The sequence below is a fragment of the Diadema setosum genome, chromosome 7, assembly GCF_964275005.1.
Source record: "Diadema setosum chromosome 7, eeDiaSeto1, whole genome shotgun sequence".
NCBI classification, from domain to species: domain Eukaryota; kingdom Metazoa; phylum Echinodermata; class Echinoidea; order Diadematoida; family Diadematidae; genus Diadema; species Diadema setosum.
This window is the reverse complement of record NC_092691.1, coordinates 30975403-30992478: the sequence shown is the minus strand read 5'-3', so window position 1 is coordinate 30992478 and position 17076 is coordinate 30975403. Positions and strand designations below refer to the sequence as shown.

The window sequence follows — 17076 nt, the reverse complement described above, 5'->3', positions numbered from 1 at the left end:
GAGAAGACTTTAAGGTTCCACTACTTTCCAGCTAAAGTCTGCATGTACTGAAACATCTACATTTCTACACGTTTAACTTACGTTTTTTTAATCACAGCCACAAAAACACTGGGTGGATTTTCGCTGTAATTTTAATACATGACAGAGGAACTCTAAAGGGACCTTTATTATTCATTACATCCTCTTCCCTTCAAGCTAAGGATGGGAATTAATGGTGCAGAAGAATTATTCAAGGAGCAGACCTCTTTGCTGGCTTCAGTCATTGTTACTGGAGCATCCTGCATTAAGCCACCTCTTGTATCCCGTTCACACTGCAGCCAAAATTTGGAGCCTCCTCAAACTGTCTAAAATACCATTTTGTAAGAAGTGATCGCTTGTGTATTTATACTGTTCGCGCCGCCTGCCCATAGAAGGCCCTGGCCAGCTCCGTTTTCATGGCAATCGGCCTCCCCTCCAATAAACAGCACATGCTTTTGAATTTCTTATGTAACCGCAAACGTGATTGAGCACGAAAGTGTGCAAGTTGTGCAGTATTTATTAGCGGCAGTCAGTCTTGACAGCCGGTTTGTTCACGTTAACTGGCGATGACCTTCAATGATAAGGCTTCCGGGTCGGCAAAAATGCCGCTTCTCAGAATCTGTGGTGTTTATACTGCAGCAGAAGCTCTTGGAGGCTGATAGAGGAGGCTCTGAAACCACCCCTCAGGTGATTTCAGAACCTGAACAGAACGGATCTCCTTTTTTCATATTCTGTCTGTTTATACCAAGCTGGCATCGTGTTTGAGGCGGCTTGAGGAGGCCTCAGAACCCACTTTTTGCTTACAGGTTTGTAGTATAAATGGGATATAAGAGTTTACATGGAGTAAACATCAGCAAGCATTTACCCATTGACAATGCAGTGGAGAGAGTGTATGTTTTTGCACAGTGGGGGTGGCTAGACACTTGTCATACAGTTATCTTACAATGCAGGAGATGTACATATTTACATTATTCCCCCCCCCCCCCAACTGTAATCTTTTTACAGGTGATAAATACCATCAGATTCATAAAGCATGCAGCCGAATATTTCAGCTCATTTTATACTGTTAAGAAGTTCACTCGATTAAAGAGAAACGATTATCCTCCTGAAAACAGGTATCATTTCATATCATGAAATATCACACCTAAAGCATTGTACATTGAATGTCTTGCTTTCTAAACCAATCTCCATTTCAATGCCCGAGTGTAACTTCCCCTTTTGATATGTTTGAAGAGTATGATAAAAATTGTTTTTTCAGGAAACAGCCACTTATAATGTTTAGTTTTCCTTGTTTGTTTTATGGTTGACTCCATACAGGTGTATGCACCTTCCAATATCACTGATCCAGTGCATGGTGATGATTTGTAAAAAAAAAAAAAAAAAAAAAAAAAAAAAAAAAAAAAACAACAACAACAACAACCAAAAAATAAATAAATAAATAAAAAAAATAATAATAATAAACAAATATAAGATAAATAAATATTAAAAACAAAATGTGTGGATCACGCCTCAGTCTCATGGGTTCTCAGTGTGAATCTGAAGCAGTGAACTAATAAGATCTAATTTACGTCTCTTCAACAGTCAGGTGTAAATGTCAAACAGATGTAATCCTTCTTAATACCAATTTAGGGTTCCACAGGACCTTCATAGCTGAAGGTGGCACTGGAAAATACAATTTGTAACCTCAACTTAGTGACATCTGACACCTACTTTGATCTTCCATTCCCAATTTTCACATCTACATAATTTATCATTTTATTTTTCTGCATCTTATCAAATAACTTTCAATATGATCCTACTGTTTTACCCCCTAACATTTTGCACTTATAGCTGAAATTACTGCTCTATGCATTACATCCTCCCTATCAAATTACATTGCCACTGGACATTCCTACGGGAGTTGTTGCTCAAAAATGGCTTTATCAAAACTTCCCTTCACTTTTCACTTAGAGGAATTCAAGCCCCAAATCTAATCAGTATGTATACACCTCAAGAAGTATACCTGCACTAAGTATTAAGAAAATCAACCCAACACTTTTTCCCCAGGTGCAATGACAAGATCTTGGGGAGACAAAGAGACAGATGGACAGACAAACAACCAAACAACACACCTTTGTCACTTGTTAAAGCAGAGATATAATCAAGTGATAGATTACTAATATAAATCAACCTATCCAAACTGCTTAAAAGAAAGTAAAAGTGGTTGCCACAAATGACAATTAATCACCAAGTGCAAAGTTGCAGAGCCCTAAATGCCAAGACCAGAAGGAAAGAAGGCTTTGATGAATGCCCATATTTTTTCACATGATTTTTTTTTTTTTTGGTGACTTCAGATATCAAACAGAAACAAGCACAGAATTTAGCAAAGCAGATAAAGTTCGAGCTTCATTTCGTCATTTCAGGAAATGAAAATATTTACTTTATCTGTTGTGCTATGTATCTGTAGACTGTGACCCGAGCTTGAAAAAATATGCAGAATATTTGATACATTTGATATCTGAGCTGTGACTCACAAACAGGCCATCTTCAGTACACCACCTCAGTTGACAAATTTGTTTCAATGGCAAGCTTGTGTTCATGTACCCTGTCCCTCTTGTATTCTACATTAAAGATTCATGTTATTTTGATCATATCAGCATTTGTTCTGGCCACACTCCTACAAAGAGTTTCCTTCCATGCAATGAGTGGATATTTGGCATGTACAAAAGGGATAAGAAAAGAAAAAAGTGTAACTAGCACTGCTGTTTTCATGAGGAAGGAAGTGATAAAAATGCTGTGTCCTAGCTGGAATAACAGAAACATAAAAATGAGCCACCCATTTTAGAAGGAAATTGAAAGGACAATTCTGTACCAGAAATGACTTGATTTTCACAAAAAGAAAGACAATTTACAAGCATAACAATGGATTTCTTTTTAAATCGAAATCGGATCAAAAACAAGGAGATTATGAAAAACTTTCAAGATTAGCTAATTTTGTACTAGGATTGTGATCTGTTCGGTATATGTGTTACCATCAATCATCAAACTCATGGGAAACCCTTCCTGTCGAGTATCAATCTGCAATTCTTTACTTCAAACACAATATTGTATGTCATTCCAGAGAAATCCTGCCATCTATGAGATTAACATCATATGTTGAATGGCACTTTCCACTAATGTTGACAAGTTTTTCTCCTTTTTTTTTTCTTTCTCAACATGAATGCAGAGATTGGATGATAATGACGGGCATCAGAAATTAATTTACTTCACCCCTTCACAGTTGACACTGCAGAAAATTCTTGGAAGGAAAGGCCTTTGTTTATAGCGGCCGGCAGCCTCCTCTGAATGTTTTATCATTGCCATCCCGTGCGTCAGTCATTCAACTGAACTAGATCTGCTCTCTCTCACACGTAAACTGTATCAATCCCTCAGCTCCATCACTGCCAAGACACATGCTAGATGGGACATTGGAGTACACATGTGATATATAGGGACTGATTAAAAGGTGCAGGTGTGGTACCCGTTGCGCCGCAATTCATCACCCGAGGTCTCCCTAATACAAATATCAAGGGGAGAATGAAGTCTAGCCCAGTTCCATGGCATTAGGAGGGATATCAGTATTATGATTTCACATAAAAAATTAATGACTTTGGGGGATGCTTTCTACGATTTCCCTTTCTATGGGAAAGGGAAATTCTTTCACTAAAGAAAGAATGTTATTTCACTCAAAACACTCTATTTTTTCTATTTGATCAAACTCAAATGTATCTTTACTGTACATGTACTACCCTTAAATAATAAATTCTATCTGGTATCCCCCACTATGTAGTTGCTGGTCTCAAAACCCCTTTGCCATATTTAAGCAAATCGCACTGCTTTAGCACAACTTTTTATCACTGCTTTAACACAACTTTTAAGTTGTGTTCACAATGTAATACTTACACACCAAATGCAATGTTTATGTATGATACAATGACTGAAAGATGCCTCAAGCTTTCAGAAAACGTAACGGAACACTCTTTTTTTTCTACAAATGGACAAAAACGAGATCTAGAATTTCACACTTGCCAATTTAATGCCCATTTCTATCTCTCTCATTATGACAACCTTCAAGAATTTCAAGAATAACGGGGGGGGGGGGGGGAACCTGTGAGAGACCGTTAGAGACCATCTCTTGTGGCCAAAAGCTGGTAGGGTGGGGTGGGGCAGGGGGGTACTTACTGCATCACCGCCCGATGCGAACGAGATACCTTGCATCTGATGATTGGCAATGGGCTGTGTCAGGAGAAGCAAGAGAACAAAAACGTTGCAGCCAATTAATGACATTGTGGTGTAAAATCTTGGGGGGAAAAAAAGAGAGACGTTGCAGAAAGAGATTATTTTGACAGCTCAAAAAGGGCCTTCAAAGAGAACAAATGGATGAATATTATTTCACAGAAACTAGGAAAATGAGATGACAAGATGATTGAAGTGCTAAGAACACAATTTTCTTTCAAAAAGACAACTAGAGACAATAAAAACAACATTTGTTATTTCATCAAGTCCAAGAATAAAAATTCTGTGGCTTAACACTGTATCTTCTGTTATCATTATTGTTGCTGTTGTTATTCTTATAATGATTATAGTATCATTATATCATCGTATTATCATCACATTATCATTATTATCATCATTAGTAGTAGTAGGAATAGTAGCAATAGTAGTAGTAGTAGCAGGAGTAGTAGAAGTAGAAGTAGTAGAGTAGTAGTAGTAGTATCATCATCATCATCATCATCATCATTATTGTTATTATTATTGCTATCATCATTCATTGATAATATTTCACCAGGTAGAATAAATGCTTTGTCTTGGTCTCATTTTGGTAACTGGTAATTTCAGTAGCACAATCATTTATCAGCAAAGCCTCAATATTGCTAAATATATAACTGATCCTCAAATGGATAACATAGTTTTAAAAAAAAGAAATAAAGTTATCATTTCTGTCTGGCAAATAGGCAACTTTGTTACCTTTTTACTTTGTGCAGATTGAATAAACGTATCCAGTAGACCCTGCTATCTACTAATCTACTTCCGATAAAAAGTATCAGAGTTCGGAAATTGCAGATTGCAGACAAGACAGTAATTTCTGCATTCATTCTACCCCAGGACTTGATGGGTCAGTATAAAAACAGGACAATACATAACAATGTTTTGGCAAGAAGCTCACTGTCAGATACTGTATGTGTCTACCGGTCACTAAATAATTCAGCCCTGTAATTCGTCAACATATGGACGATCTGTCGGCAGGAATAATTACTCCCAAGACCGGGAGAAATCCCGGGGCTGTCAGTGTGCATATCGCATTTCCCGCTGAGGCCCCGAGCGTGATACCCAGACCACTAATGGACACACAGATTCAAACGACTGGGGTCGGTCATTCAATACTAGGCATTAAATAAAAGAGGAGCATGCATGTGTCTTAATGCAAAATAATGGAAGAACGACCTTTAAGTCACAACGCCTACTTTTCCCTCTAGAAGACTGGGTTCATTACTGGCAGCATATTCTCTATATATCCGTATTTAGAAATCACTCTCTGCATTATGAGTTTTACTCTCAATATATTTATGCCCTCTCAAGTTCCTAACTTTTTTTATTCAGTTCCATTCAATGGTTGGCCTTTACATAGAATGGGTCATTTGTCACCAGAAGTAATAACAATGCCAGTTTGTTACTTTTTCACTGGGATACAGTTAATTGTTCACCCAAAGTTATACAGAGAAGAGAATAAAACATTATTTAGGTAACATGAAGCTGCTATGGTAGGAACCTTTGGAGAAATATGAACAAATAGAATGTCAACTTTTTTTTTAATGATACTTCCTTTAAAAAAAAAAAGAGATGTACATCTCCATGACCATTTATACAATGCTGCACGCTGGCACAGGTCCAACAGTCTAGGACGAGTAAAAAGCACTGTCGGACCAGTAACTTTTCAGAAATTGGCCAGTTAAAAATGGAAAAACTGGATACCTACTGGTCCGACAGACAGGTGGGACCAGTAGAAAAAAATGGGTTAGTGTGCAGCCCTGCCATACAACATTTGTATTGATATATTTCCAATTTGATGGAATCACAACTGTCATAAAAGTCATTTGGCAGGAAAATATGGTCACATGTTATAAGCCATTACCCTTTCAACAACATAATATGATGGGAAACATAAGAGGTCATGGAAATATTAGTGTACAATTATCTGTAATCACGAGGACATTACAACTAATCAAAGTTGTTTTCAACAGCAGATGAGAGCCACACATAGATTTAGTATGACAAAAAAAAAAATATGCTAGCCGATCCCTATACCAACGAATGATTATATTTCTTAAGACCGGGCATCACAACCTGACAAGGAGCCATGAGGACACTAATACTCATGAGTAAAAAGTGTCCAGCCGGCCAGTGAGTCACATTCATATGTCTCATTACGCTTAATAATGATCGTGGATTTGAAATCTGCAGGCCGGCAGTGCCGCAAATTGGGAGACGGGGGTTAGAGAAGTAATTGGTCCTATTCAAGGAAACCACAAAGGATTTTAGTTCCTCAGGCTATTATCTTGTTAACCAAGAGATGCGGGCTTCCATCACACACTGTGCTTTGTTTAGGTGATGTCATTATTTCTACCATCTTAAAATTTGTGCTCAATCCCGATACAGAGCATCCCCTTCATTTACTATGGAAAGGAAAGTTTTGTCTGGGAGCAATTTGTCTCAAAGAAGTTAACAGCAGTAGAATCAAAATGAATTTCACTTGAAAAAGAGCGAGGATGAATAACTCAGACATTAAAAAAAAGTTTTAATATTTGAATTTCTGTATATGGAATGGAATAATTTTATAATCAAACTTCACAGCCCAAGGGCTGAATTATGTCTGAATTGCAATGATAGAAAGTACATATACACAAAATTACATAAAGAAAAACGCTCAGAAATACAGTCCAACAGATAATTACCATGAAGAGAATGAAAATCAAAATAAGAAATTATACACATTGAAATCTGATAAAAATAAAGATGACTGAATTGTTTGAGAATACAATCTGAACCAAACTTAAACAAAGTTAAAATGGTTTCGGTTCAATATCTTTTTAATAGACGCGGTGACCTTTGAACCTTAAAGGTCCTGTTTACCTTTGGGAGCAGTGATTTAAAAAATGTTCAAGATATCACTTTTGATGCATATGTGTAGGTCAGTTGTATCACAAAACATCCTACCATATAACATTTTCGTAATAAAGCCTAAAATATAAGGAGATATCACTATTTTTCTCATTAAACCGTAACTGTAGACGGTTTAGTCTGGAAACATTTTTATTATATCTATTGTTCACATTTTGTATATTTAACAATACATAACATCGATTATACTGGTGCAAATTTTTACACTGGTTCAAATTTTTACACTGGTTCTTTTTATCCCTAACTCACATTTTAGAACTATTTTGAAGCACTAATGCTGGGTTTTTGTTTCATCTGCAAATGGTAAATTATGCCTTTAAACTTAGCCAGAGCTTTCAATTTCTGGGATTTCTGATGTTTTGCCACAATCGTATATAAAATATACCAATATTTATATGACAGAAGACATTTTTTTTTCAAATCCAGAGATTCATCAACATTACCTTTCCCGTTTCTTTTATTCTGATGTTGATACTTGATGTAGATATTGTGAGGTTAACGTTGGCTCCCCCGAAGAGAATGTTGGGATTCTCGCCGACAATTTTGGAAATGTTCTTGTTCGCCTGCAAAACAAGTACAAAGACAAAAAAGACACAAATTATGAAACTATGTGCCTTCAACCAAATATATTTGCATACAAACTTCTACTAGTGTCTGGAATGAAACACTTTTTTTGCATCAAAAGCACCGAGGATTAGATCCTGGGATCGTACAAAAAAGAAAATAAATAAATACATAAGTTCAACAAATCTCAATCACACCCATTCAAGGCAGGAGACAGCCTGAATCTTAAAGGTGCATTACATTAGAGTTAACATGTTATCATAATAATGATTTTTTTTCTCCCAGAATTTTAATCATAATTTTGGACAGTAATTCAGAAAGAGATACTTTCAATCCACGAACTCAGCCCATGGTTAAATATTTTTGTCTGTGGACTACTTAGTAATATCATGCATAGTGCAGTGGTACTGGTGCTGCTGCTGTTGAGTGCTGTTGCTGAGCTGCAGACGCATGCTCTGCCTATGCCACCACTATAGCAGCTGAGCATTTGCTTTAAACCATGATAGGTTCCTACTGTAATTTTGAAAAAAAGAAAAGGAAGATTAAATTACAGGATTAATTTCATGTTTTAGCATTCATTCATTCATTGTGTTAAGATCATTGATATGATAAAATCTTTTTGCACAAAGCACTAAAAATCACTGTCACCTATTTTTGGGTGACCCCGGGTATAATGCTAAAACAGAATAGAGGCAAGAGATAATAATTAATGAAAAAAAATGGTGAATTTCTTGTTGTAAATGTGGAGCGGAGGCCCACTTGATGACACTTCTCTGCCCGCCTGAAGCATGCATCCCAAAACGATGCCAAAGAAACCAGGGATCTGTTCTTGGTCCAGTCACTCTCCACTCTGAGAGGGAGGGATGGAGAGACACCTGCCTCCTGACCCTCATAAGGGGGCTGAGGGTATGGAGCAGAACCATCATAGTCCCAACAAATGACTTTGTATGTTGGCCTGTACCTGCGGGACTTGGTAGGATTTGTTGCTATAAATACACAAAGAGGAAGACTGGATGCTCGAATATTGAGCTAAATGGACCTACATGAAGCACTGTAAAGGTGAGTGTAAAACCTGAAGTGGTGTATTGTAGGAGCTGCAAAATTCACACCCGAAACCATTGCAGCATTTTCACGAAATAGAATGAAATCCAAACATTGCACAAATGTCTCCTCACTGCTTCTCCTCTCCTTTGGGGATGGCTTGAGGAAGTCCTCAGGCCTTTCTGAGAGTGCCTCACCATTAATCGATACAGCACAGCAGCCCAAACGCAGCCCACAAGTGGTAGACGTGAAACACTGGGGAATGGGGGAGGGAGAAGGGGGCAGGGGAGCTGGAGAATATGACGGGGGCTAGGATTTGTCCATTTTACTTTTCATGTTGGGTGAAATAATAACATGTCTGAACACACAAGAGCTGAATAATGCACACGATAGTACGCACTCAAGCCGACACGTCCATATTTAATGTGTGTGTGTGAATGGTGGTCGAAACTGAACAAGAGATGTAATTCCTCGTCTCTTTCTCTCTTAGAGATGCCAAAGAACTTTAGACGAATTGTCCAGGGGGAGGTAGAAGTAATTAGAAAGGAAAAGACAGCTCCAGAAGAGTGTAATCCTGCAGCATATAAAAAGATGTGTTTTTACACGACATCGAGTTGACACATCAGAAAGGAAAGAGTACCTGTAAATGGTGGGTTAGGGGTTAAAAGGTCAAGTAGATAGTCTGGGACCCAGACCATATTATTTGGACGTAACTCAGGAGGAACACTTTTTCTGTCTTCTTAATTTTTCGACATCCACAGGGTCTGGTCGATGGAAATAGCATCTTTTTCTTTCAAGGACATACAGGTGGGTGATTATCCTGATAATAGATCAAACAAATCAAATGCAGTTTTTATGTAATTTGCAAAGTTTTTCAACTGTTAAAAGGCAGCATGTGTAAGAAATGAAGATAAAGAGAGAGAGAGGAAAAGAGAGTGATGTTACCAGCAAGACAGCTGCTTTCTTTATGGCAATCTAATGCATAATTATCCAAAAATAGTAAACTAGATAAATTACTAAATAAATATTAAAAAACAAATGACTAGAATGCATTAAATGCAAGCAGTGTCTTATGGTTACAGCTAAAGATACAGCAATCCTGCAAAAAGAGAATGATCTGGTGTTATCGTACAGAACAAATGCATAGAGACCCAAGCAATCAGCTCACAGCAATGGTCGATGAACTAAGACAAACCAAAATATATCGCATCCTGTCTGGGGATACACATAGGATTTGTCCAATATGGACGCAAAAACAAAAACAAAACAAAAGAAAAACAAAACAAAACAAAAAACACACACACAGAAAATATCCTTCTGAGAGAAAAACCTGAAACCCAATCTACAGTATAACATGAGGTATTAAATCCTTTAGCAACTGAAGATTCTGTACATAATGGCCTATGGTTCCCTGGCAGGTACGGGAAATTTGCTCTCATTTCAACATCTTTCTAAATTATGTAACATACATGTACCTCACTGCATAATCATTTTTTTGTCTATAAGTTATGTTATTTGAAAGCCTAAAGACTTTACCAAGAGAACAATGTGTAACAGACATAATTCTGACATACTTTTGTTGACATTTGACCTCTTTCAAATTACATAATTGAAACAAAATGGTAAAATTTAAAGCAATCGTGCCACTCTCTAACAAGCTGAATCTGAACTTTCCATGGAGAAACAGGGCAGCAAGGTCTATTGAGTCAGTTCACGAAAAGCTGCAAATGAGCAAATGTGTCTGTGTGTTTTTTTGCAAACTAACACAGTGGATTTACATCAATATTTAAACTCAACTCTTGTTTTTAAGAGGAACCAAGGGCACTCGTATGAACCACTCACGAAAATCACAATCTGCCTTGCCAGTATGATGTTTGGGAAATTACACATGAAATGTGAGCATAATAACTTTTTTTCTCTCTCTCTCTCTTTTGCGAAGGGGAAAACTTCAAATGGATCATTGCAAAATTTACATTCACAGCTCCCGGGATAATTGTGCCATTTTGCAAAAATGCCAGAGGAACATCAAAACTTGCATATAAATTCCCTTTTTTATTATATATGAGCTCTATAGCCCTCTAGATGGTTCAAAAGAATTTTTAGGTCGAATAAAGCTGTCAAGAGTAATATCAACCACTTCAATTGACAGAGGACACAATGAAATTTGTAGTAGGTCAATTTCATCACAGCGAAAATCCCTCCATTAGAGTTTACTTTCAAGTCCTTTCCAACCTAAATTGAGATGTGCAGAATTGGTGAATGACATCTGAAAAGCTAATTGAGGTGCATTATATCAAACTGAGAGATGAACAGCAGAAACCATACGGTAAACTTTCACTTCCATTCTGGGCTTGTACAAAGGGGATAGATAGCCTACTGGGTTAGGATGGTTGACACACTCGTGGGAAATGACGGGTATGACAGGAATTTACATGCGTCCAGTCACCCTGCAGGGCACGATACGAGACATGGCACGGACCGTTTCATAGTCATTATTGGCCGTTTAATGCACCTACAGTTGTATGTAGCGCCCGTGCTTATCAACAAGCACTCTGTTACAATGAATACCAGACTCTCACAGACTCTCAACAGATTCTCAAAGTCCTATTTTAACATGAAGTACACTGGACGGCTCGAAAATTCAGTAATCACTTCCACTTTCATATCCTCAACTTGTGTCCTCTGAAGAGGATTATCATCTAATTCACGGAGAATAAATGAACACATTAGCTATTTTTCATTTCACTTTATCTTGAAGCAAATTAATGACAGCCTGAAAATGAAAATTTGGCAATTTTGCAGACCATTTTAGTATTTTAAACCATGAGGGTATGTGCAAGGGTTAACATGAGAAGAATCTGCACAAGGGATTTCCTTAAAACAACCGACGTCAAATCCATAGTGACAGATTCCGTAAGTTGACTCTCTTTCGATACTTACAATTAAAGCTAACACGCCGTCCTGTAGAAACCTTTCCAAAAGATTTACCTTAATTTGACAAATCAAAATCATTGATAAAAAGACAGCGATATCATCTTCATGATAAATTTAGCACAACAGATGAACAAAAAAGTGCTTTTCCACAAGTCACAATGACCGACATCTGCACAAACCCTGATAAAACATGCTGATGCAGAAAAGTAGAGATTTCGAAAAAAAAAAAGATTGTATAAAATTCTATCACGCATATTACAATCTTCAAACTTCCAAACAACACGAATTATGATATTTCACATGCAATACCGTATACGCCATATACGTCACAGGACTTTTATTTTTGTGAATTTAGCAAGTCAGGTGCTGATCGTGATTTGAACACTGATTTGACTCTGATTCTGACATGAATGTGACGTGCATGCATGCATTTATTGAGAAAAACACAGATACCTCCCACGGGACGCTCTTGCAGAATTGATGGTAAGTCCTGATTCGCGAAATACTAGACTCATCAAACGTTTGGTGTATAAAATATTGTGAATTTGATAAAATGGTGAACAGTATCACTGATGAATTTGGGAATCAATTTCAGAAGAAAATCACAAGATTCCATCATCATTTGATCGCCCAACCAAAGAGACATTACATAATATAATGCATATGAATGTATAATAGTTCAGCCTTCACTTGCCAAACTATGATTATTGTTTTGTTTTGTTTTTGTTTTTGTTTCTTTTTTTTGGGGGGGGGGGGAGGAACCAATGAAATCTGATGTCACTCATGCATTCTGCCCAATTCCAAACTCACGAAGCAGTTAAAGACTTTTTGATGTGGGCATCACAGCTCCTAATTAGTTTTTGGAGTTCTGCTTGAACTTGTATGACTTACTACTACAAAACGAAACAAACTTTGTTTGAAAGACCATGCAAAGTCCTTTTTATATTGAAACATCTATATCTACATTTATCTACATGTACATTTTTCTTGTTTTCATTAATCTTCATTCTGATGGGGAACTAAAAGAAAGTAGCCAAAAATAACAAGAACACCAATTTGAAAATTTGACTAAACATTGAAATGAAAAAGCCTATTAAACACACATGACTCCCTGTATGATGAAAACAAATGTAATGATGACATAATTTACCTTTTTCTTTCTGCTGTACTTGAATCCTGCTGCATCACATACCCTGAAGATGGCTTCTCTGCAAAAAAAAAAAAAAAAAAAAAAAAATACAGAAAGTTAACAAAGTTTATTACTACATTGAGACTGCACAATTTGTGGGAAAAAGGTTTTTTTTCTTTCTTAGAATATAATATCATTTATACATGTGGATACTGGGAAAATTTGAAAACCAAATATGACGGCCATCTGTAATGGATTTGTGCTCAAGACAGCAAGATATTCATAACAGAATTTGACTCAGAAAAATAATAATTGTTGTGCCAGACCTTTGTGATGAAGTTCAGGTGCAAAATGGTTGCAACATTCAAATATTTGAACTGAAAGGGACACAACACCAGTATGATATCCTTCACTTATAACTCTGAGGGGCTCACTTCATAATTCTTTACGTGTTTCCATGAATAATCATGAATATCTTTTCACATTATTCTTTGTATCATAATGTTTTGGGATTTTTTAATATCCAATGGGTTTTTTTTTTAATATCCAATGGAGGTCAGAGTTTTAACAAAAAGTGCTGTGTGAAGAATCTCTTCACCAGACTTTTATACAGTCAAACTTGTCTACAGCGGCCACCTAAGGGAGATGAAAAGAGTGGCTGTTAGGGTCTATAACATGGCTTTTCTCTTGGGGGAATTTTTAGTGGCCGCATACGGCAAGTCACTGCTATAAACAGGTAGCCGCTAAAGGCAGGTTTGACTGTATATAATTTATGTTTTGTTTTTGTTTTTTTGGGGGAGGGAGGTTTGTTTGAGCGACGGCATAGAGGAGTTACATATTTGATACAAACTCTATATCTTTGGCTGTTGAACTTAAATCAGGAAGAGACGGGACGAAAAGCTCCCTCAAATGTGAACAGACCATCTCCCATGGGACAAGGGCAATATAATTTGATACCAAACCTAAAACACATCCAATGAACCCCTGACTGTTTGCATAACTGATACAGAAGTGTCAACACCAAGGGGGAGGGGGACCTTAAAGGGAAAAATCTAGTCCACCTAAAACTTAGCGTGAGATGAAAAGCAAAATTTTACCACAGCATTAAAAATCTGATCAGAATCTGACTGAAAATAAGGAAGTTATAAAATTGTAAAAATTCACTAATTTTTGCAAAATGATTTTTTTTTCAAGCAGTTGATATGATAACTGTGTACTAAAGCTAATGATTTCATCAACTCAAAATTTTCCATTGACTGTTTAGAAATGAATGATGAAAATTAAATTCTTGAGCTAAAAACAAAGTGTAAAAAAATAATATTATTTTTGGCTGAATAACTTCAAAATACAATGATCAGTCAGAGACATATTACTGTATGATTAGAGATTGGAGCATAAATGCATTTACCGGTAAACAAAAAATTCTGGACATTTCAAGATTTTTAGGTACAAGCTATAGGGCAAGTTGCAAGGTGATGATTTCATCACCTCTCTATCTGATATCAATATATCATTTATATCGATTGTTCAAGAACTGTCATGTGAAAATTAGTAAAACTTTCCAATTGCGTAAGTGCCCTAATTTGTATCCGATTTCCATCAAAATTTCACTCTTGTTAATTTAAAATTGTGCTCTTTCTTGTTACCTTTAACTGGTCTGAAATTCTTAAAGAAAGTAGAGGACTATTTTTCAGAAAGCATACTGTATATGCCATATATTTAGGGAGTCTAAATTTTCACGAATCAGGACTTCCCGACGATTTTGCAAGTGGTTAAATTCGCGATCGTGGAGTACTGTAATGAACGGAGATATGTGTACGTGTGCTTCACATTCATATCGCGATCAGAGTCATTATTTTTGCGCGTCTTTAATTTTGCAAATTGCACCTGACTCACGAAATTCGCATGAAATATTTGGCGTATACAGTATTCAGTCAATGCAAATCTTGAAGAAGAACTCCATACATCAGTGTGAGTTGTGAGTGAAAATGTCATGGCATCATCTACTCTGTATAGTGACCTCTTATACTACAATGTAATGAAAAGACATGGAACTCTGAAATCCATCTACTGTTGGGCAAGCAAAATGAATGGACATTTGTCTGTCCAAGAAATATTGGGCCATTGAGTGAATAACCACTTCACAGGCATGTGGGCATAAATAGTATTTCTTGTAATGCTATGATATGGTTGGGGCAACATTGTAATATCATTGTTTCCCAAAATTACGTAAAACTCTCACCATAATTTTATATCTTCTGTTCATCTATGATGACATTTCCAAAATTCTGTTTGTTTGACTTCACTGTATATAATATCCATCAAACTAACTAAAAAATGAGAGGTGATGGCAAAAATCACTTCAAAACAGATGCATGTAGCATACAATGTATATAGTATAAACTTTGTATGTGGCAGCAACTACATTTATATGTACCTCATCATTTCACAGTATCATGCTAAACTTGAACCATGATACCCATCTTACATTCCATTTGAAATTTCTGCAAATTTTGTGTATGTGTGATATTGCTCTATCAATAAAAACTACAACTGTAACTTTGAAAATGGAGTCAAACTGTACTTCAAGGTTCCCAGACTGAACTTGGCCTGGCTGGGTGTCTTTGGGAAAGGCCCCAAGACCAGTGCACTAGGCAGAGGTCAACAAACTTGGGGACCACACCCAGAGTCTGTACCATGGGTCACGTTGCAGGATCTAGTCTGACAGTGTCAAAGTAGAAGCTTGCTAGAAGGATCGACTCACATTTAGTATAGAGCTACGGTACACCACACACAGGTGAGCGATGATGGTTGACTGCTTATATCACTTCACAATGGATGAGCAAATATTACTATTGTCACTAGAAACTGTGCGCACCACATCACACTTAAAATTGCAGAATATGCTATACAGCCTGACTTTAAATGTAGCATGAAGTGAGCAGAACTGAAGCCATAACTGGTACAAGGAAGTGGGAAAAAACAAAGTAGGAAACATAGTAATATACTCAGTGGAATATCACATTATTTCTCAAACCACATTATATCTGTTCACTTTAGTTATATTGCATTTTTAGAATCCCCCAAGGTTCTACTTTCCCAAGGACAGGAAGAACATATATGCTTACCCAAACATCGATACTGAGTACATGTAGGTCCTTTTCAGGAATATACTCATATCCAAGAAAGAATAATGTACATGGTGTACCGTGAAACCACCCATCACTAGGGATACTACAGATTATTTTTTCATTTTATTTATTTCATTAATGGTTTAAAAGACAAAGTAACAACTAAACCATGGCAGCCCACAGGCCGAACCAAGGTGGTTTACACAGTGACAAAAACATATCAATATTTAAACTTAATACATGCAATTGGCTTGTAAAATAGGTAACATTTCAAAACAACATTATTTTACAAATATGTACGTATGATATTAAAAACGATTACATGTCAATTCATAAAATACAGATGTTAACATGAAAAATACCCTCCTTGAATAAGACATATGTATCTCTTTTATTGTAACAAATATTCCAAAGTGCCAGAGCTGAGTTAACATTCGCTAACTCCATCTCTGAAGGGGGCTACAAAACATCAGTAGAAAAGTACTTTTTACTTTTTTAATAATTAACTAATTCACTAATCACTTTTTTGGTGGCCATATACAATAAACTCAAACTAAACTAAATTGCACATGTCCAGAAATCCATATCAGATACAGCATATCATAATTGTAACTTTCAAAAAAGAAAGGATAATGTGCAAACATGTTTGTTAATTATGGAGCAACTCTATTAAAATTATACACAGATAAAGAATGCAATGCATAAGGTGTATGCGACTTGTAATGCATTGGCAAAATTCTCTGTGCTGTATTTCTCCCTCATTCAATGATAAATCTCTATCAAGACAACTTATGTCTGTTGGTTATTGCTGTATTTCACTATTTCTCAGACTTGTATTACATACAGAATTATTCTAATTTGCAAAATTATCAAAGTGCTCTAACAGTTCACAGAAAATGGCCCAACATGAAAAACTAACCAATAAATGCAAATTTTTTTACTATCACAGTTACATTTACTAAGTAACCTTCCATAAGGTGCTCCACAGAATATGGCAGAATTCATTATCAAATGTTTTGGATATTATGATCCATATCTCATTAAAAACCAGCTATTGTCATA

The 17076-nt window shown here is 36.4% G+C and overlaps 1 protein-coding gene across 1 annotated transcript in view; it reads right to left on the bottom strand.

The window, feature by feature from the left end:
• The window catches only part of LOC140230622 (SHC-transforming protein 1-like), a 115863-nt gene that overhangs the window by 60225 nt on the left and 38562 nt on the right, over nucleotides 1-17076 (bottom strand). Inside the window, exons 4-6 of the mRNA XM_072310762.1 lie at nucleotides 12905-12962; nucleotides 7659-7778; nucleotides 4219-4272 (exon numbers count right to left, since the gene is read on the bottom strand). Of these exons, the coding sequence (XP_072166863.1) occupies nucleotides 4219-4272; nucleotides 7659-7778; nucleotides 12905-12962 (232 nt within the window). The remainder of the gene's footprint in view (nucleotides 1-4218; nucleotides 4273-7658; nucleotides 7779-12904; nucleotides 12963-17076) is intronic.